This window comes from Tasmannia lanceolata, unplaced genomic scaffold, assembly GCF_043159265.1.
Source record: "Tasmannia lanceolata isolate RefF3 unplaced genomic scaffold, GAP_Taslan_0.1 ptg000003l, whole genome shotgun sequence".
Taxonomy (NCBI): domain Eukaryota; kingdom Viridiplantae; phylum Streptophyta; class Magnoliopsida; order Canellales; family Winteraceae; genus Tasmannia; species Tasmannia lanceolata.
Window position 1 is genome coordinate 12,218,580 of NW_027518680.1, and position 23,300 is coordinate 12,241,879.

A 23,300-nucleotide genomic window follows, 5' to 3' on the forward strand; every position below is an offset into this window, starting at 1 on the left:
CTTCAAGAAACATCATGACAATAGACCAGGGACTTCCAATAAGGGAGATGATAGCAAGGGTAGTGAAAACCTTGCTCTGTGAAAATGACAGACATTCAAGACAGCCATTAATGAGGATTACACCTGACGCTCTGTGAAATGACAATTTTTTTGTTTCTCATCATATACACTGATAAATAATGCATCTTATTCTCAATCACTTCATGGTTCATCTGTAAGACTTCAGCATGCATTTTGGGTCCCTGATATATATTGCTATCAACCACATTTTTTTTTTTTCAGACGCCTTTCTACTCCCTCTAGAGTGCATTTCCTACAGTCCTCAATCAATTTGATTATGCAAATAAATATATGTTACAGCACAATGAAAGTTTCCAGGCGCATCTCAATGTCATGTTCCACTAATTAGGTGATGAACCTTGCAATATGCATATACAAGTGGAACTGGTTGGTGATTCGCAGACAGTTGGCAGCCGAAGAGGGCCTTTTCCATGCACGAGAGCGAGTTGCTTCCCGTGGCCATCGCTTGTCGGAGAAATTCCTCATTGGTTAAGGAAACATATTAGCTTTAAACGCATCCTTGATCACACATTGCTTGAGCAAGATTTAGGAAAGCACAGATGTTCGCCCCATGTACCAAAGCACTGCAACAAAACCAGAAGTAAAAAATAACATAATGTATTTTTCAGGCGCAATGCCAATATCTGAATCCGTGCACTATTGGATTGAAGGAATATTTAGGAAAAGTTTGTAAAGGAAAAATATTTCTGAAATGTCCTACTTTTTTACACATGAAAAAGGATAACTTGAATCATTTCTTTACTTAGAAGGACCTCAATTTATGATAATATCCCTCTAAACTAACCATAATCATATCGTTTCCCTCTAAATTGTGTCAAGAAAATATTTTCTGAAGAAAAATATTCTGTCAGCAATATTTTTCTTTCAATCCAAACAAGGCGTAAGAGAAGCTGCAGCAAATTGTGAAAACAGGCAGACTTTGGCACTAATTATCAACACTCGCATCATTAGTTACATATTGGCAAAATGGAGCAATTTAATAATTTACTTAATGTAGGTGAGCGTGGTCAAGTGCTTACTCTGGATTTTCCTTTAGAAACCCATATTCACTTGCCGCCTTGATGGCTTTCTGATATGTTTGCTTCATTGTCTCCTGCCAGGAAAGGGAAAACAACAAACACAAAGAGCGAAGTTTAAAGTCATTAGTAAACGTAGGAACTAGGAACTTTAAAATGTACTATGTTCTATTCAAATCAAACTTCTTTCTAATAATGTCTCACAAGTTCTTTCTTAATTTGAAAACAACACAGTAGAAATAAAAATATCTTGATATGTTTAAAGTTAGCAACCTAAGAACAGTATGCTGAGCCTTTTATTTTATAATCTGCAGCTTGAATAAAGCTATGCACTTCTTGACTAGCAGAATATGTAAACTACACAATAAATGGATTCAGAAACACAGCACATCTGGCCAGGGGCCCGGTAGCCAATAAACTATGATAAAATTATATCAGTTTGTGAATCCTATATGTTTTGATAGTTTTGATGGATAGAAAGTATGACAACATTTTCCAAGATTTCTAACATGGGGAAAATGAGATTACATGAAAGAGCCTAATCCTACCTGCAATTTATTTTCGAAGTCTTCTGGTGACCAGTGCATCAAATTGTACTCATGATTCAGTTCAAGTTCTCCAACCGCAACCTGCAACCCAATTGATTAATTTTGGTACATAATTAAATAGAAATCTAGTGCTAAACCTGTCAAGAAAAGAAGTGTCATATATGAACATAGACTGATAGGTAGAAATCATTTAGATAATATTTAAAAGACAGAAATTGCAAAATTTTATCAGCTATTTACTTGTTTTCCTGGGGGGTTCAGTTTCCTTTTTTTCCTTCCTTTTTTTGATAGATGTGAAGATTGAAGCACTGAAGATTCTGTTAAAATATTTGGCAGTCATTGCTGCTAGGGTAAAAGGTTCTATTTCAATTCATTTTTCTAAATTTTATTAAGTATTTACTATGCTTACATGATTATAAAAAAAATTGAAGAAAAATAACACTTGCAACCATGAGAACATACTATATTGTAGCATTGCTCACCAGATAAAAGGAAAATCCAATGCTTATTGGATATTCTTTGTGTTTTAGAGTCACCCCCTAAGTTGATGGACTCAGGACCCCGATTATGACTATATAAAACTAGCCATACATTACGGAAGATAGGGTACTTTATCTGGTTCCAAAATTGGAAGGGGTTAGGCACCAATTTCGCTTGACCTACGCTCAGTCTCCACTAATGATTGATTTAGCATAATTTCAGCATAATTTCGCTTGACCTTTGCCTTCGATCTTAACTAATATGATTGATTTAATCTCCATATATGAACTAACGATGCAAGACTACGCAAGTAGAATGAATATGCACTAATAAGCATTTAAAAAAATGAAACCTAACAAAAATTAAAGTTAGCGCAAGCAAGAAAACTAGATTTGATTGCATGATCTACCATTCCACGGATCATCCAGTCGAACGACTACATAGTAGGCCCTTCTACTAGATTGCATAGAAGATTGGGGATTTGAATGAAATTATGCTGAATTAACTCAATGCTGGAACTAGATTTCAAATATAAAGTAGAAGTAATAATCTTCATGAGATGATTAATTCTACAACTAAAACATGCATGAAATATTTCTGAAATCAAGATTAAAATAACTTTAAAACTTTGAAATACTTCAAAAGATCTTAAATCATGATTCAATCTAAGTTACTGAATCTAGAATTTTAATATAAGCACACATGAATTACTACCATCTATCCCTTGTATGCAACATGAAAACGATAGTAGATTAAACTTGAAAACGGTCAAAAGAAACTAATGAAAATAATAGAAAATAAGGAATTAACTGATGTAGGACCAGGAAGAGAAATAGAAGAAAGAGGAGAAGAGAGAAGAAGGATACGAGAAGAGAAGGAGAAGAATAGAAGAAGAATAGGGGAAGAAGAAAAGATGGAAGAAGAAGAGAACTAGAAATATAAGAAAAGAAGAATTAGAGGAGAGAAAATTTGCATCCCAATCAATTAATCATCAAAAACTGAAAATTCCTAATACATGAGGCCTATATATAGGCAATTAAAATAAAATTCCATGGAAAGAAAATAGCTTTCTTAACTCTAAATAACATGGAAAATAAAAGCCCTAAAAACTAAAAATATGGAAAAAATCTTAGAAACTAAATAACATGGAAATAAATCCTAAAAGTCCTAATGGGCAAATATGCCTTTTATTGGGCCTACAATCTCCATCATTCTCCCACTCTTGAAAAAAACTCGCGCTCGAGTTCTGGCCCGCCTGGATCAAATATGTAAACGATCCACTGAAGCGGTAGGAGTCATAATCCATCGGAGGCACTCCTGATGTCTAATGCGTATGACAACCATGAGAATCATCTAAAATGCCGGCAAAGCAAGAGGGAAGAAATCGCCCATGTAGAATCATACGAACACACGCCACTCCGAAGAAGTAAATTGGTTGGGAAGATAACAACGTACTCCTCCCGGATCGGTGAGTTCTTGTTTGAGTACGATTTTTGTGAATATTACTTCATGGAAAGGTTGTATATGGTTATAGAATAGTATTGGTCGTCTAGACCACTGGTTTGGCCTGCCAACAAACAATGATGGAGACCAAATTGGATGTTTAGGCTTCCTCTTCTAGACCATTTACTTGGCAGACAACCAACAATGGTGGAAGACCAGACTGTATGATTAGTCTTTTTCTTCTGCCCAAGTATTCGTCTTTTTTTTTTAACTGGGACTAAGGCTTTCTCCAAGAATCATGGGTGATGACTATTCGTATAAAGTGCTCGGTGGATCCTACTACCTGCTAGCGAGATTTCTCCATGGACCTTTCAGGTGTTTACATATCTTCTTATGGAAGGGTGAAATTAAGAAGCTTTGATAGAAACACGTATAGAAGCCCAATTACAATTTCCCAACAACTACAGATGGTTCAAATATGTCATTCCTTTGATGATATGCACTTACCGCAAATCAGTCCTGAAATTGTTAGACAAGATGTAGTCTAGAAAACAAGTATTTCTAAGTTGGTTGTACGCATCTGAGCAAGAAAATTGAGAATATACATGGAAATACCCAAGGATGGAAGTGAACTTTTGGAAAGTACCACTGGGGTAGACAGTGGAACTCTTGTCTCTTCCCTGATTGAGACAAGGTTAATGCTTGTATATGTGAAGGCAATGTGAAAATTTCTTCTCATTGATGGTATTGTGGAACTTTTGAAGATGTTCAACTTCTGAAAAGAAAACAACCTTTTAGAACAATTTTACTCCTAGTGTCAAATCTGTAGGAATTATGTAGAGTACACAAAAAAAGAAGTAAAATGAAGCATTCAAATGGGGTAGACCATTTGGAGACAAGTTTCACAGGCGTTTGGATGTGCTGATTTTGCCTTTGCTAAAAGTTTATAATTAACTGAAAGCTTAAAACAACACAAAGTTTTCCATGAAATAGGCTTTAGGTTCTTTAGGAGGCATCCTATATTTTATGCTTCTTACATCATGTATGCAAATATTTCTCCAACGGTCTGCTCCACATTTTTTTATGGCATAGGGTATCCCCACCCCAATTTTTAGGGCGGGACTATTCCCTATGGATGCGCGCAATCACCGGTCAACCACACGCATAGGGTAAGCCCAGGGGGATTCAAACTCGCATCAATGGGGAGCGCACCCATGACTTTAAGCCAAAGAGCCACACCCGCACGGGTTGGTGGTCTGTTCCACTGCCCGTAAACTTGAGACATTTTTTACCCCCGACCTGATTTGGGAGGTGTTCCACTTGATGTAAACAGAAAATTTACCCCTTGCCAACTTGTAACCCATTTCCTCAAGTGCCCTATTTTTACCACAAAATGGCAAACTTAAAGAGCCCCCATTTCAAGGGTAGTTCAATTCAAAGGTAAACCAAAGTTGACCGAACCATATTTCTCTCCCTACACCAAACTTTTGAAACCCCTTGCGAAATCCTCTCTTGACACCCCTGAGCAAGACCATCTCTGCCCGAGTCCCCGACTTCTCTCCTGAGTGAAACTCTCCCCAAGCGAAACCCTCTCTTCGAGTTCTCTCCCGGGTAGAACCATCACCGATCAATGTAGATGGATTCAAAGGGCAGTGAATCAACCTTATTCTCATCAACATAAAGCTAGAGGAAGAGTTGTTTCACCTGGATGCCTTTCAGGTCTAGATTGGCTTTCTTTGGAGGGTCCTCCTTAGGTTTCTCATCGCCTTTCTTTGGTGAGTCTCGTTTAGATCAAATGCGTCGGAGCCAGAATCAGCACTGATTTGAGTTTTTCTTTTACATTCTTCTTGTTGTATTTGATCTTATTTTTTTGATCCATTCGTCAGCCTTGCAGCAGAGCTTCTTGGAAAGCTTCTCGAGGTTGAAGGGTTGAAGATGACCTTCTTTTGCTTCTTGTCGAAACAATGGTATTTCTTTTTTAAGAAAGATTTTGTTTTTCCTTAAAAATATGTATAAAGAAAGGGATTTGCTAGGGTCCGTCGCAAAAGTCATTTCGCAGCTGGTCTGTTCCATGTCAGAGCAGCCACCTCATGAATGAAGACAAAATCTGCTGAAAAGTGAGCCTATGTGGCTGCTCTGACATGCAACAGACCATCTGCGAAATGACTTTTGCGATGGACACTAGGAAATCCCATAAAGAAATGGTGGACCTAGTTGGATTTTACTAGTAATTATTTTGGCGAGAGAGCAGAGAAGGAGAGACAATACCGCCCAAACTAGTCGTAGAGCAAAGAAAGAAACAAAAAAAAGGTGGAATTGCTGATGGTAGGAGTGGAAAATCATTTCCCTTTAGAAAAGTGTAAATAAAGAGAGGGGTGCCAATTTTATTTGTTGATTTTGATTTCACTATAAGAGAAATCATAGGGGTTGACATCAATTCTATGGTTTCCTATGTCTAAAAGATAGATATTTTAAAAAAATTCTACAAGAAGAAACTTTCTATTTTTTCAATCTCCATCTTTCATACACTAAATCTAAGATTCAATACCATCTCATCATCATCTTAAAACTTGGCTAAAAGCTCCTTCACACCATCTCTTGGGTTTACTAAGTCTAAAAGATTGATAATTTATAAAGTTTTTAAAATAAGAAACTTTCTATTGTTTTTGTCTAAGTTGTCAGGAAAATAAAACACTTGTTCCAACTATGACTTGCCCGACAAAAACTTCAACATATTACGCATTGTATGTGTTACAATGCCTTTTAAAACTTGCTATCAGCTACTCATGAACAATCTATTATTCTAGTATAGCAAATCAAGTGCTTTCAAAATGTTTTTCATTACATGGAAAGTTAATGGCTAACAAGATTTTCCCAATCTTCTTTCTTTATTTAATTGTAATAAGATTTACCAATCAATATGCTAACACTGGATAATCCCACACGGACAGGATTTTTTAGTAAAAGATGTACTAGTTCAGCTATAAATCTATGTATGATGTGACTAGTTCAGGAAAGATGCTACTAGCATTATCAAAATTAGCACGATAAACTAGTATAACTGTATAAGACACAAGGAAACTCCAATTTATGTGATGACAGACATCATGATTCTATAGAACAGTTCTAGATCAAAAAGGTTATGAAATATGAACTTAGAAATAACTCAACTGTCAGGATTCCAAATAACGACACCATACATGTGGATTATATTAGCAGATCACATTACGTAAAGTATTGATATTCTGAACTTGACAAGACCCCTGAAAAGTCGAATTTTGAACAACAATATACACAATACACGGACAATATTATTTTGAATGTTGGGTTCAAAGAATATGAAAGCATATATGTTTATCACAATCAAGGTTTTAAATTTCGGTTTCGGTACCAATTTCGGACCCCACCGAAATCCCAAATTTCGGCAAAATCCAAAATTTCGGGCCGAATTTGGTATTTCAGTTCAAAATTTCAGACCGACATTCCGAAATTTCGGCCGAAATTTTGTAACAATTTTCTTTAAAAAAAATAAAATAACATTAAATCAAAATTTCAGACCGACATTCCGAAATTTCGGCCGAAATTTTGTAACAATTTTCTTAAAAAAAAATAAAATAACATTAAATCAAAGTTTCGGTCCCCACCGAAATCCGAAATTTAAAACCAGGATTACAATAGCCATTTCATTCTCGTACATTTCAGAAAACAAAATGACGACCATGATAATTAAATCATAGTATGGAAATGTTGAATGTTATTTCATTAGCACACTACTTATTCACATGCTCGGAAGAAATAAATTGTGCATAGGCTTGAGAAAGGGAATGTTTACTCGTACCCCTCCAGCACTGGCAGCCTTTGCAGGAGCAATCAGAACTTTAGCTTTCCTCAGAACATCAATTGCTTGAGAGGTACAAGGCATTGTTGATCCTGGAAATTGAATGGGAAATAATAACTATCATCATCAAAAGAAAGAAAAACAGAAGTAAAACATCCAAGACATTGCATGAGGACCTAGTACCTTCTATCAATATACGACAACCAGAATTAACCAATGCAAGGGCATCAGATTGGTCAATTTCATTTTGTGAAGCACAAGGAAATGCAAGATCACACCGCTCGTTCCAAGGTTTTGCATCCTCGAAGTACTTAGCTCTAGCATATGTCTTTAGATAGTCTCTATCCAAGGCCAGAAATATGAATCAGTGAAGAATATAATTGCTAAAAGGGATTGCTAGTGTCCATCACAGAAGGCATTTCGCGGACGGTCTGTTGCATGTCAAAGCAGCCACCTCATGAATGAAGACAAAATCTGCTGAAAAGTGAGCCTTGGTGGCTGCTCTGACATGCAACAGACCGTCCGCGAAATGCCTTCTGCGATGGACGCTAGCAAATCCCTTTCTAAAAATAGCAGACAGATTAAAAAGGGTAAAATCAATAGTGGAGAAATATGGTGGCACCTCAAACTTCTTTGCTGAACTTTGATGTCCCTTAGAAGTGTCAATTTTGGGTAATCAAATCCATCTTCATCCAGTAAATAGCCCTTGGAGTCTGCTCAAGCGTGAAATAAGTATGATATGAGCATTTGTTGGCATGCAATCCATAAGTAACTGTTTCTAAAGCTGCGGGCCTAAGATAAATACTTCAAGACAATGCAATACATAAGTAACTGTTTCTAAAGCTGAAATAAGTATGATATGAGCATTTGTTGGCATGCAATCCATAAGTAACTGTTTCTAAAGCTGCGGGCCTAAGATAAATACTTAAAGACAATGCAATACTTCCATGAGTTGACAATAGAAATAAGTCAGCGACCTCAACATTTGCTATCCTTGCATAATTGATAGGGCAGGGAGCTCCCTCCCTCCCTCCCTCCCCCTCCCTCCCCTCCCTCCCCTCCTCCCCTCCCTCCCTCCCCTCCCCCGCCCTCCCTCCCCCGCCTCTCCCTTCCTCCCCCCCCTCCCCCCCTCCCCCCCCCTCCCCCCATAAATACTTAAAGACAATGCAATACTTCCATGAGTTGACAATAGAAATAAGTCAGCGACCTCAACATTTGCTATCCTTGCATAATTGATAGGGCAGGGAGCTCCCTCCCTCCCTCCCTCCCCCTCCCTCCCCTCCCTCCCCTCCTCCCCTCCCTCCCTCCCCCTCCCTCCCTCCCTCCCCTCCCCCGCCCTCCCTCCCCCGCCTCTCCCTTCCTCCCTCCCCTCCCCCCCTCCCCCCCCCCTCCCTCTCTCTCTCTCACACACACACACACACTCACAAAAATAAATAAATAAGCTTGAAGCCTACAACTACTTTTCTTCTATTATTTTTTTATGTACACCCATTGTTACGAAGTTTAAATTTGGAAAAAATCTAGCATGGCTGATATTCAAAATCTAGCATGGCACCCAGGAATAAGATTAGTTGCAATGGATGGTACAAAATCAAGTACCCTCTCAAGAATGAAATGAAATAGACTTCAACATTAAGTTTGTAACATGTGCAGGACACTATCAGAAATACACAATTTCCACAGTTCTGTTTTACTTACCATAAATTATCTAAAAACATAACCCTAAACATTCAATTTAAAGTTTGCAAATATGAAATGTAAGCACAATATAGTTGGAAGGCATAAAAATGATCTGAATAGTAAATTCTCCCCTGCTTTAGATTTATTTCTAGTACTGACTTATAGAGGTGCTGGAGTAAGTTTTGTGCTAGCGGCGACAATAAGGAGGTCGGTTCCCCCCAATGGGCTCCTCCTCATCAAGGCCTATTAAAACTCAATTTTGATGGCTCAAGATAAGGTAACCCCCAGGGGCAGCCGGTGTTGCAGGAGTCCCAGGGATGATCGGAGGATGACCAAGTGGGAGTATTCTAGACCGATTGGGATTGCAGATTCCAATGAAGCAGAATTAAGAGAGGTCTTCCAAGGTATTAGAATTTCAGATGAGACTGTCCAGAGTAGGCTGACTCGAGAGACTCGCTTAATGTGATTAGGTGTATGGATGGTAGTCATCCCCATCCTTGGAGATTCGCCGATTTGATCAATGAGATTCGTGTGTAGAAGGCTTCCATATTAAGTTTCAGCATGTGAAAAGATCGATGAATAGTGACGCTGATACTCTTGCTTGAGCAGGTGTAGGAAGGGCTGCTTTGGAGATCTTTGATTTTTTTGCCTCCTGGTGGCCGATACTCTTTTTCTTTTATTGTAGCGGTTTTCCATATAGCTTCGACCATCTTGGTCGTGAGCCTTTACTATTTTTTCTAATAAAATTTATATTTGCCATTCAAAAGAATAGTAAGTCCCATAATCCAAACTTAACAGTGTATGCAAATGATTGTTTAGACATTGATCTGCACCCTTTCTATTGTAAAAATACATCACTCACAAACATGTCAACCAACAGCATAGAACCAAAATATTGCACAGGGGTAAATCTCACCACATACAAAGTCTGTTTAAACTTTAAACACTTTCTACCTCAAGTAAAATTCACCAAATAACACATTTGTAGTGCAAGCCAAATCCAAGATTTGTCAAGAATTTCTAAGGACAAAAGCTCTTCCTCAGTGTTGACAGATTCGCCCGCAGAATGACGTTATTGGTCACCTTCAACAAACATATTTTCAATAAACTTTCACTAGAAATACATCTACCAGTATCCTCCCAATCAAGATTAGATTCCACGATGGTAGCTCAAGAAGAACAGCTAACAAAGATTTCTCAATCCAATACAAACATCCAAACCTCAAATACATGTATAATTGTGAGACCAATGGACGTAGTATGCTTGTAAAACATAAGAATGAAGTATTTAATTTTCTGCATAAGGAAGTCCGTAACAATATATGATTTATTTCTTCTATTGAATATAGAACATTTAAACAAAAATTCAAAGGTTACCTGATATTGTAATCGGGAGAGCACCATACGAATGAAGCTTCTCTAGCACATGCATCGCTATTTTTCCCGCACCACTTACAGCACATCTGTAGGAATAAAAGTTCAAATGGATATAAAAAACGGGATATAAAAAAAGGAAGAAAGAATACAACTTATTTTAGATGCCCAAATCTCAACCACAGCATCAAAGCACTAAAATAAATGAACAAGTAAATGAGTCTATGTAAATGTCAAATTACAGATTATTCAAGTCTCTGGATATTTAAATTTCATGTATTCACTAAATGTATTAGAGGAAGCCACATTCAAGGCAAGTAACAGCATGTTTATCTATCAAAAACCATTATATGATGGAAAAAACAATTTCCACTGGCAATGACTAGCAAAGGCAAATCACTTGTTGAAAAAATCCCTTATAGAGATCAGAGGAAGACGCATCCAAACCATGGTCTCCCCAATCCTCCACAACAAAATGTGTTACATAGTATAAAATAACAAAAATACACATGTTTTTCTTTACCAGAAACATTCTATGATTGCAAAGGAAATTTCCACATGCAATAACTATCAGAATATCTATTTGTAACTCTCACAATGGCATATATGATGTGTACAGTGGTTACTCATTAACCATTCTAAAAAAAAAACAATAGTTACTCATTAGAGTCCATTCATCTGCTCCCAAATACTGCTTCAGTTACAAGACTAAAATTGTGGCAATCTCAATCAAGACTTCATAAACAGTAGAACCTTTCTAAGTTAATAAGTTTGGGGGACCAATGGGGCAGTATAAATAAGACAAATTACTAACTTAACCTAGGAACTCAAAGAGGTTAATAGTCGTCCCAATTAATGGGTTTACGGTCCTTTCAATTAAAATTATAACATTTTCTCAATTAAATGAGTCACTACTAATAGTTATTTTGTCGAGGAGGCACTCTACCAATACTTACATGATTTGTAGGAAGATCTCTCAAAATTGAAAGCACACCTCAGATAGGCTTTTTAAGTAGTAATCTTCCTATGCATTTGAAGTAAAAAAAAATTTAAACAATAAAAACAAATTGGGTTGGGACCGAGCAAATATTTGGAAAATATTGCTAAATAATAAATCACAGAGGTTATAATCTTAGGCTTAAGTCTGAAGCCCAGGGCAGTGATTTTACATTAAGATAGAGAGGTCATTAACTTATCCGGTATCAACTTAGACAGGTTCTACAATATACATACATATATATATATATATATATATATATATATATATATATATATATTATGTGTGTGTGCACGTGCACGTGCACGTGCACGTGTGTGTGTCTGTGTCTGTGTCTGTGTTTTCATTAATAACAAAACCCAATTATAAAATTTACTAAAAATGGCAAAATGATGCAAGTGCAAATCTCTCCTTCTATTAGTTTTTGCATTAGCATCTAAGATAAAGTTAGAAACCTCAATCCTTTGATTTCTTTATTCATTTCCGCAAGTATTATATGGGCAAAGAAAACCTGCAGAAAAAGCAGCGGCATTCATGAGAAAGCAACAAAGGTATAAATTTAGAACAAAGGTCTAAAACTGTAAGCACAGACGGCAATATAACGATTGAAATGACAATGATCCCTGACTAGCAGGTATTAAGATTCAGAAGAAATAAAGTGATCCCTGGAGTAGCAGGTATCAAGATTCAGAAGAAATACAGTACCAGTCCATAGCCAGTAGCTTCAGTCCGGAGACTAGAACCTGACCAGAAGATCTTTGGTCCCGTAAAATTTCCCTGCATAAGTAAAGCACACTAATGAAATTCTAAAGGCAAAACCCCAAAATCCCTCTACATGGACAGCAAACTGGACTCTAACAAACCTGTACGGGTGTGGCTCTTTGGCTTAAAGTCATGGGTATGCTCCCCATTGACTCGAGTTCGAACCACCCCCACCCCCCGGGCTTACCCGATGCGCGTGGTTTATGGGTGATTAAGCACATCCATAGGGAATGGTCCCGCACTAAAAATTGGGGTGGGGATACCCTATGTTATAAAAAAAAGCCCTGGACTCTAAGAAGCAAGTAGCCGGTAACGTTTATGAATGCAAATGTCAAAGGATATATCATAGGACAATCTTGGTGGAAGGAGAAATGAAGGACACTTGGATCAAAAGCACTTTGGTCAATGTATACACAACTTAAACTATATTTATTCCATGTTTCACTTACTGTATGGAGAATACAGGGCAAAGATGTCACTTGCCCTTCCATTCGTTGCAGTAAATAAAACCTTGAAAACAGAAGTATATAAGGTTGGAAATTCCCAAAGCATTAATATGTGGTGCTTTCAATAGATAGCCACACCTATGGATACCAGAACCTCAAGCCAAAACAGGCTGATGAGACACAAATCAAGAATGTACCATGTGACCAAACAGGTTGTGAACTGCACCACCTTTTGAATTAAGACGTTCATGTTTTCGGTTTTCAAGCATATAGTAATCTAAATAATGGGTAAAAGTAATTTAATAAAAAAATGAATAATAGTAATAGCAATAACAATAATTATAATTGTCTTCTTATCATCAAGTTCTGAAAACTATAGGAATTTCCATTTAATCCTTTAAGCAACTTGACATTCAAAAAAAATCCTTAAAGCAACTTACAACCCAAAAAAAATGACCAGGCATCCCCTGGTATTCCATGGCATACTGGTTTGCGATAATATGATGTAACAAGTACACAGTTTCTCAAGAAGATTCTGGAGCGATTCAGTTTGTTTCTAGCACTTACAGTTTAACTGTCATAAATACCTGAAAATGACCTGCAAGGCGCCTGTATTGTCCAAAGAGGTAGCCCATTTCTCTAGGGCCAACACCCATTTCTTCTGCCGGAATATCCTATTACATAAATGTGACACTGAAAGCATCAAATACATATTGAAAGATTTGGCATTTTAAACTTCTGAGAGCAGGCATATTGAAACAAAGAAAAATCATCTTATTACCTGATCAGGACCCAAATACCGATATAACTCGTCCATATAACTTTGGCAAAAGCGCATGATCTGCCAGCACGTAATCCATATTACACTTAACAAACCACTCTTGGAACATTTGGAAAAGGTTCAACCTTGGAATCATAATAAAATTCTCCTCAAAGGAAACACATAATACCTCATTATCGCTTTTTCCTTTTGGATCAAAATCACTTCCTCCCCCAGCACCTCCAAGTTTGTATGGTGATAAAGCATTTTTTAGAGTCTGCAGAGAAGTAACGAGATGCTGCATTGTAAATACCTTATAAAAGTAAATTCAGTTTTCACCGACTTCATCCTAATAGTCAGTTAATTATAATCATAACTAGCATGACATCAACAAATCCAAGTATGAAGAATATGAACAGTGCCAAAGAAAATAAGTGGAAAAAATTAATCATTGAACTTCTTTTACTTGAAAATCAAGACTTCATTCAAAGGGACAAGAATGCATGCCAAACATGAACATCTTAGTGAAAACTGGGATGACATCAAATAAAAAGAGAAGGAATCCCACGGTGTATAGTGTTGAACATTTCTTTATTTTGCTAAAATTCAAAAGAAATACATGTCAGATGAAAAGATAGTTTGCTGTTATAAGTTCATAACTTGAGAAATCATTAGTATGTAAAAAAAATTGCCTTCCTTACTAGTTATTTCTTGAGGGCAAGCCTCAACGCAACGGCAAGGTTGCTCCATTGTGACCTGGTGGTCACGGGTTAGAGTCACGGAAACAGCCTCTCTGCAAAGCAGGGGTAGGGCTGCGTACATCTAGCCCTCCTCAGACCCCGCAACGGCGGGAGCCTAGTGCACTAGGCCGCCCTTTTTTTTTACTAGTTATTTCTTGCTTAAAACATGTGCAAAAAAGTGTGCCAGAAATGAGTCTTTAAACTAATGCTTTTCTTTTTTTAGCTAAAAGAAAATTATATTTAGGCAGCGTGAACTGCAGAGAACAGAAAGCAGCACAAGCTGTCCCCAAGTGGAAAACACAAAGGAATATTGCCCAAAAGAGGAAAGAACAGAGACAAACACACACTATTCAATAGGTAACAAACCCCTCACACACTGTCCCGCACAAGAGAATAGACCATCTCATTGGCATTCCAAGGGATGTTGCTTCAGAGAGTACAAAACATAGGTCGATGATCTACAAAACAGTGTTAGCCAACAGCCATGGCCCCAAGCTAGCTTGGGTAGCCCAATCGATAACATTTGATGAATTTCCTTCGATCAGTATCACAATCTACAAATGCTAAATGTACAAATCAGTCAAAATAGCCAATGCTTCCACTTCAGGTAAGTCTACGCCAATGGGAATGGGGTTGGAGAAGGGCCTAATAATCACTCCCTTTGAGTTCCTAAAAACACCACCAACCCCATCACGGCATAAAAAACCACATAAGCTACCACTGACGTTAAGCTTGGTGGTCCCTACGGATGAAGGATCTACTTGGTCACAACTTTTTTCCATCTTAGACTGCCATGGTGAAATGCCTTCTTCCCCGAGAATTCTTTTTTTGCACCAAGCCATTGAATGTTACCATTTTAATCTTCATAACATTTGCTAATATTGAAGAGGTACAGTCTTTAAAGGTTCTCTTGTTCTTTTTGGCTCATCCAGTCCAAAAGATTCCAGGCATTACCATTTCCCAAACGGTTCTAACATCATCACCAAATGGCTTCAAGGCCCAAGAAACGACAACACCAGTCACCTTTCTTGGAAGCACCCGAAGAACACCAAAGCAACTGAGATGCTACCAACCCCTACAATGGAGGAAGAAGTGATTCAACAATTTATTTGCCTCCCTACACATGATGCAACAATTAACAAGCCAAAATTTCTTCATCTTAAGCATGTCAATGGCTTGGTGCAAAGCGTATTTCTAAGATTATTAAAGTGCAAACTCCCAATTTATCACCTTAGAGAAGCTACTCTAAACAATGGAAAATGTATTTCTAAGACAATACATGCTACAAAAGGAGATGCTCGAAGGCCATATTTCAAATTCTCAATAAGCTCTAGAAAGTACCTATGATTTAGCTGACACTTTGAACTTATTCCTTTTTAAGGTCTAGAAGGCACATAATTTAAGTTCTAGAAAGCACCTATGCTCTCAGGCCATATTTCAATAAGTTCCAGAAAGCACCCATCAGTCTGACACGACACGTGGGTCTACATATGTCGACACTCCTTTTGACACTTTTAAATCTACTGCTAGAAGTGTCAGACTTAATGTGGGCGTGTCGACACGTTTTTGTACCGTACACCATGTCAAGTGTGTGACATTCCTTTTTATTATTGAATGTTATATTTATCTATTTTATTTTTAACTCCTCTTTTATTATAAACTCCTCTTTTAGCCCTTCTTTAACTTATATACCCTCTCCTAAACCCAAAACCCTAAACAAACTCTCATTCCAATATTATATCCATTGTATCCAATTGGTCTCCCTTTCTCGTTGAATATTGGATACTGAAGAGAACTAGATTAAATTGATGAATGCGTTGTTATCATGTATGTTTTAGATTATAGTTGATTAATCCTAAGATGTATTGGTTTGTTAAATGAATATTGTATTTATATTGTTGCAAATTATGTTAGTAACCAATAATTTTATATGTATGTCCTTGTATGGGCATGTCACAATTTCTAGATTTTTATGGGTTGCCATGTCAGACTCTTCGTATTTGTGTCGAAACTCGACACATGAATCCATGTCCACAAATCATGAATGCTTTATATTTTAGACGTGTCTCCGTTTCTAAATTTTATGTGTTTGCCGTGTCCGACAAGGAGTAGAGAAGCAATAATCATGTCCGTGTCCACAACTAATAGGAAAGCACTTTGCAAGAGCAAGAATGGGTCCCTATGATCCAAATCCCCCTAAGATAAATAGACTGTCAAAAGAGATCATTATCTATCAATACAAAAAAAGGACCTCTATGACCCAACCTCCTATAGTACCCATAACTTTGATGGATGAAGCTTAGAAGGCTCCATCACTTAAATCAATGGTGCAAGATTGACCAATATTTATTTATGAAAAATGTTATCTGTATCAAAATCAGAGGTTTCTTTTTCCTTTTCTTTTTTTGAATCGTGGATAAATATTATTAAAATAGCAAGAGACCGACAAGGTCTATATAACTAGCAAAAAGAATACATAGCCCGACCCCCTACAGACGTCGGGGGGGGAAGAAAGTCAAATTGACCAATGCTATCTTTGAGCACTCCATCACTTGCGAGCTTATCCGCTACACCATTAGGTGTTCGCTTAACAAGATGGAAATTTATAGTTGCGCCACCCACTTTGCCCTGAATTTTGTCGAAGGAGGCGAATCTACATGGAATAGGGTGTGAAACTTCAAGCCACCTAATCACATTCAATGAGTCCCTTTCTACCTCCATTTTTTCCAAGATTGTATTGTCTAGAAGTCTTATACCATGGTGAATGGCCCGCACCTCTGCCTCATTAGCATCCAGCACTCCTATCGGCCCGGAATAGGTATAACTTCACCTATATCGTTCCTTAACACACTTCCAATTCCGGAAGGTCCCAAATTTTCCCATACTAGAACCATCGAAGTTGAGTTTGAAGAAGCCTTGGGCCGGAGGTTTCCATTCTAGAGCTATAATGGTTGCTTCACTTCCTCCAATACAAATCACTTTCCATCTATTCCACAGATCATAAGCGGAGACAAATCTATAGCATGAAGGAGTTCTTACCCAAGCTATTGTGAGCGCTACCACCTTGTTAAAGAGGAATAGCAGTCCTTTCGAAAAGCCCTTGAATACTCGTGCATTTCTCTCTTTCCATAGGACCCATATGGTGGCCAAGAAGGAGACGTTCCACAAGATTTTACCCTTTCTCTTCAATGGAGTCGAGGCCCAACTTTCCAATGCCTCCGTAAGGAAGATGTAGTGGAGGAGATGAAGCTTAAGGAAGATGTAGCTTAAGTTTAAAATACAATTTGGGAGTGGAAACCCCCACACCCTAATGAAAAAACCTTATTAAATAGAAAGTTTGTTCATTTTATTCCATTTCAACTTTGTATACTTTTGTTATGAAGTTTGTCCTACATGTAAAATGCGGGTCCACCAATTTCATATTAAAAAGAAACAGAAAAAGTAAGATGCAGCATAAGGGTGAAAATATTTAGTAACCATGAAATATACCTGTTCGAAACCTAGAAATTTCGCAACACTTAGGTTCATCATTGGATGATAACGAAGACCACCCCTACAAGGACCCAGGACCTGACTGAACTGTATGCGGAAACCTCTATTCACGTGTGTCTCTCCCTTATCATCAATCCATGGTACACGAAAGATAATCATTCTCTCAGGTTCTAACAAGCGTTCCAGAATGTGAACATACCTGAAACATATCAAGATCACCTAAAGCGTGTGAAAATTTCTTTTTTATTAATGGTAAAGCGTGTGAAAAGTTGTAGCTCAAATATATCAAAAATATATATAACAATATCGCCAAGACTAAAAACAGAACAAGATAATTATTTCTCAAGGTAACTTACTGAGAATTTTTTGCTAACACTGGTTCTAAAGAATGAACAACTTCTTGCACTGACTGTATAAACTCGAGCTCATGGGGGTCCCTTCTCAACACAGCTTCAACAATCGACCCAGCAGTCTTTGACATATGGGCTTTGAGGTTCCAATTTAGAGAAACAAGTCACATTTAAACCAAAAGAATTTAGTAGAAAATGGCAACAAATGTGAATATTATACTATTCTGATATAACATTTCCAGTTCAGTAGAAAATGAACAACGAATGTGAATATTATATAATTCTGACATAACAATTACAGCTCACATCCTTATTCAAATTTTAAAATGAAGAAGAAATGAAGACATTATACTCAAATTCTCCAATACATTTATTTAATAATGCTGCCAGCCCATCAATATTAAACAGATGAGCGTCATGAAAAGTTCATAATTCATACTAAATAACACAGAATTTGATCAGCACACGAGAAGATTAGCTAACGGCGAGGCCAATCGCCATGTATGGAAGGTGTCAATAGGCTCAATTTTGAGTTTTTTATTTTATTTTCTCCCCCTTCAGGGTGTCCTGTTGTATAGACTTTGTTTTAGGGGTGCAACTTGGGTCGGGCTCAACCCGAACCTGATGGGGCTTGGGTTGGGTTGGGAAAATCAATTCTTGGGTTGGGTTCAGGTTAGAAAATGCCAACCCGAATTAAATTCGGGTTGAAGCATCTGACAACCCGACCCGACCCGACCCGAAACCTGACGCTTCATGCACAAAAGTTGAAACTTTTGAAAATTATGGAAAAAGCAATGGCGGAGAGGATTTTTAAAATTCACTTTTTATAGTTTGACAGCTATCACAGCTTTACGTCTGTCTTTCTGTCCCTTTTTTAATTAATTTTTTACTTCTCTCTGTAGCACAAATAAGAGGGCGAGCCTTGGCGCAACGGTAAGGTTACTCCATTGTGACCTGCTAGTCACAGGTTCATGTCATGGAAACAGCCTCTCTGCAAAGCAGGGGTACGGCTGCGTACATCTTGCCCTCCCCAGACCCCGCAATGGAGGGACCGAGGGAGCCTCGTGCACTGGGCCGCCCTTTCACTGTAGCACAAATAAAGTACCATTACTCATTTTTGGTCCACACGTACACCACCCATCGAAAGTAACCCTCCCTCTTTAATTGTTTACCATCATCTATACTTATCACCTCTTTTTCCCAAAAAAAAAAAGAAAAGAAAAGCAGACAACACAGTTAATGCTTACCTATTCTGCTCTTTTTCTTTCTCCCATCCTCTCATCTTTTTCAAAGTAACATTGGAGCTCTGAAACCCTGTACTTAGAACAGAGAAACGCCCTCAGGTCGCAGCTTCATCCCGGACAAACAACCATATCCATCCGCTGATGTTAACACGGACCAAGGTTTTAAATCTCGGTTTCGGTTTCGGTACGAAATTTCGGACGAAATCTTGTAAAAATTTCACCGAAATTTCCGAAACGTTTCACCGAAATTTCCGAAATTTTGTACTTCACCGAAACGTTTCACCGAAATTTCCGAAACGTTTCACCGAAACTTCACCGAAATTTCCGAAATTTCACCGAAATTTCCGAAACGTTTCGGCGAAGTTTGGTACTTTTCCGACTCACAGTGAATTTCGTTTCGGTTTCCACCGAAACCGAAATATTTCGGCCGAAACGAAATATCGTTTCGGCCGAAATTTAAAACCATGACACGGACTATTAGTCTTCTTCTCTGGCAGCTCCTACACATATCCGTTTGCCGTCGACTCTCGTGTCCCATTCAGCAACAAGGTAAGCAACTAAGCATCCCTTTTTTTCTACATTTTTCATTTTTCCAGATAAATTCATTGTCACTCCTACAAGCAAATCTACCGTGGTAACCTTGAAAATGACCTGTAATAACCATATATGTGTTCTGATCGAACACATGCCTGAGAAAAAAAACGTTTTTCTGCTACTAACTGCTAGTAGGGTGGGACTCGGTCTAGTCGGGTCGGGTTAGGGTTGAGAGCTCAGGTTAGGATTCGGGTTGACCCTGCTCAGGTTGGAGGACGGGTCGGGTCGGGTTAGGACTGAAGAACTGATCGTTCGGGTTAGGGTCAGGTTGCGGCCAACCTGACCCGAGTTGCACCCCTAGTTAGGAGGAGGCTTAGGGTATGAGTATAGAAGGAGCAATGGTGGCCCCTAGGGGGATTTGGGATTTCGTTAATGTTTCGGTCAAAATATGAGAAACATGCAACTTTTTAGATAAATAAAAGACAAATTTTTGTCAACAGAAACCCTGATAAGAATCAACTCTACTCACACAAAAGAGAAGAACAACGAGATTCTTAAGATATTTCTAAAAAGACAAAATTAAAAAGAAAAACCAATGATGAAGAATCTTACCTGGATTTAGGCTGTGATTCAGTACCAAAAAATTCTCATGTTTTTACAAGATTTCGGCCAAAATTTCCTACCGAAACCGAAATTTAACGTTGCTCATATCCGCCTAGTATAGAGATTAACGTAACAAATGTTGAGGTTTCATTTACTGATACAAGGATCTGAAATGGCATGACTTAGCAGCTTTGCAACTATTCCTTCATTTGGATTTGGCCATTGCTTTTTATTAATCATATTAATCTTTCGTGGGAAAAATCAAAGTGGCAACATTAGAGGGATAAAGCAATAAAGAGTTCCAATCAGAGAGAGGGGGGGTGTGCCTGATAAATTGACTTCATATATTGTCAAAAGGTGAAAGCATCTGTAAAAACTACGATTGCCAAAGTAGGTAAGAGAGTGTGCAATCGACAAAAAAATGCACACGCCGCCACTAAATGAGAAGCTAAAAGCATGCAAACATCACATTCCATTTCCAACCAAAGATTGAACAAAGAAATTTCACTGGATACAAAACCAAATGATTAAGAAACAATAAGGTCTTCTAGAATAAGGGCATGCATAATGGAACCGGGTACTAACCTTTTACGAATATAGATCTATCGAAAGAGACAATAAGGTCTTCTAGAATAAGGGCATGCATAATGGAACCGGGTACTGACCTTTTACGAAGATAGATCTATCGACAGAGGGTTTATCCTTGGAAGCCAGCTGAAGCCGAAGAGCCTCTTTGTGAAGCAAACTGTTGTTATGTTCTTCCAACGCACTCATCTGCATATTCCTACTGCCTTCATTCCCATATGGATTCCTTTTATGCTTCCTCCCATAATCCCTACAAACAGAGCAAAATATCCTTGCAGTTCCATCCTGAACATGAACATACGCCCACTTGTACGTATCCGCCCATTCCTCCCTCCATTTCTTCACAACTTTCTTCTTTCTTTTTTTCGGTTGTAGCTTTGTCATCTCTTGATCTTCGTACGGATGTTGAGAAATCAAAAGCTGATCCTTGTTCTCTTCCTGCTCTTCAACAGTTGGAGGTTCTTGGGAGACAACGACGAGAGGGGTATTAGCAAATGAAGGGTCCTCGTCGCCATGTCCTATCTCTAAATCAATTTCTTCCCCAATTTCTCTCACCACCAAATGATGTCGCTGTGCCTGCCTAAGCAGATTGATATCATCCATTCCAGAATTCATCCCGAAAACCCTTCCTGATATCAACATTCAATCAAATAAACTTCCCCATACCTTAAAGTTCCCACTTCTCTCCGCCCATACACACCCTACATGTCCCCACTGCAATTCTGCTGATTCCCATTGCAATTAAAAGATGTAAAACAAAGTAAAAAAAAACCAATTCAATCCCACTCACATATAACCCAATCCTTGAATTCACCCTCTCAATATCTAAACTTGCAAATAAATAAATAAATTCCTTTCTGATATCAATGTTCAGTCTACCAAGCCAATCCAAATCCTTAATTCATCCCTTTTTCCCCAAACAAAAAATTCAGTATCTAATGCATCTAAAACCCCACTGAATCCAACTTAGAATAAATAAATAACAAAGACCCACTTCAAGAACAATTCTATCAATATAACAACGCTGTTCATCCACCTAATAACACCCAAAACTGACCTCCAAAAAACCCACAAACCCTCCTTTAACTCAAATATTCTACCTTACTAAAACCCCCTTTTTTCTACAAAACTCTTCTCCTTTCTGTCCAGTTCAAACAATCAACAAATTACAGAAATCAAGCCCATGAGAAAAGCCCAAAATTTCAAGTACACAATATATTTCCTATCTAATAAAACATAGAATCGAATCAAAGCAAAAGGCAATAAAACAAACATTAAACAATCTTCTACAAAAAAATGAAAAAAAAAAAAAAAAAACATTAAAACAATCATCATCGACATTAATAGCAATAAAAAAGTTAAAAATACCTTCGAATGAGTCCCTATACTCTTTCCCAAAAACCCAATTTTCTTTTCCCTTTGATGGGTTTCTTTTCTCTCAATTAAACAAAGGAAAGAGTGTGTTTCTCCACAAGGGTTTTGTTGCTCTCTCTTTCTCTCTCTGAACCCAGAAAGATTACCAGGGGTTTTTCTACATAGGCCCCGTTTTTGTAAGATCAGTTCTTTCGCCGGCAAATTTTCCTTGTAAAAAAAATAACGATACCAAGTGAGAAAGTTTTTTCTTATGATTTCTATCTGAAGTTCGTACCAAAACGCATTTATTAAACAACTTTTTAGAGGGTGCCCCACGCACTTGAGTTAAAATTACGAAAATACCCATTAAAGACACTGATTAATTAGGGCACTTATTTGGGTATTTTTTGCCTTAAACGTAGGGATGCAACTCGGGTGGTTGGATTGGGTTGAGGCCAACCCTAACCCAACCTGTGATAGCATTCCCTCAACCCTAAACCGACCCAACCCGAGCCTCGGGTTGAGAATGGTCAACCCTAACCAACCTGCCTCCAAATCAGGTCAAGTTGAGTCGGGTTCGTCTACGACCAAACAGAAAAATACAAGAAAAAAAAACATAATCCTAAGAAAATCATGATAAAATTAGAGGACGGAGGTTGGGTTCAGGTAGGGTCGGGTCGGGTTGCCAAGGCCTCAACCCTAACCTAACCCAAAATTAAATCGGGTTGGCTTTTTCCAACCCTGGAAAATGCCAACCCAACCCGAGCCAAAATCAGGTTGAACCCGTCGGGTTCGGGTTGAGCCCGGCCCAAATTGCACCCCTACTTTAATGGAGTCTGGTCATTAGAAAACTGGATTTTGATCCAGGGATGTGTAGTTAATGCCCTACATAGATGCCAAAGAAAAATCAAAGTCCATGTTGTAAACCCCATTAGGGTAACTGATTTTTGGAGAGGTCATTTTGGTCATTCCAA

General features: G+C 38.0%; 1 protein-coding gene across 2 annotated transcripts; it reads right to left on the minus strand.

Moving 5' to 3' along the window:
* Window positions 1-165: 165 nt before the first annotated feature.
* LOC143851436 (uncharacterized) lies at window positions 166-22,596 on the minus strand. Of its 2 annotated transcripts, none has more exons than XM_077360882.1 (16): window positions 22,342-22,596; window positions 21,054-22,114; window positions 18,014-18,143; window positions 17,655-17,856; window positions 13,616-13,702; window positions 13,447-13,506; window positions 13,253-13,339; window positions 12,163-12,234; window positions 11,913-11,968; window positions 10,464-10,549; window positions 8,029-8,119; window positions 7,590-7,747; window positions 7,407-7,498; window positions 1,646-1,726; window positions 1,101-1,171; window positions 166-644 (listed from the first exon to the last, which is right to left on the minus strand). In XM_077360882.1, the coding sequence occupies exons 2-16, from the start codon at window positions 21,613-21,615 to the stop codon at window positions 569-571; spliced, it is 1,911 nt and encodes a 636-aa protein (XP_077216997.1). In that variant the 5' UTR covers window positions 21,616-22,114; window positions 22,342-22,596; the 3' UTR covers window positions 166-568. The 2 variants fall into 2 exon arrangements, with proteins under 2 accessions (XP_077216997.1, XP_077216988.1); XM_077360873.1 differs by having other exon boundaries at window positions 1,101-1,174.
* Between the last annotated feature and the right edge of the window lie 704 nt (window positions 22,597-23,300).

Coding starts and splice junctions, on each gene's coding strand:
- LOC143851436 (XM_077360873.1), bottom strand. CDS start 21,615: ATGTTGATATCAGGAAGGGTTTTCGGGATGAATTCTGGAATGGATGAT. Junction 8,120..10,463: donor TCTCCCGATTACAATATCAG/GTAACCTTTGAA, acceptor ACGCTTGAGCAG/ACTCCAAGGGCTATTTACTG. Junction 1,175..1,645: donor ACTTCGAAAATAAATTGCAG/GTAGGATTAGGC, acceptor CTTTCCTGGCAG/GAGACAATGAAGCAAACATA.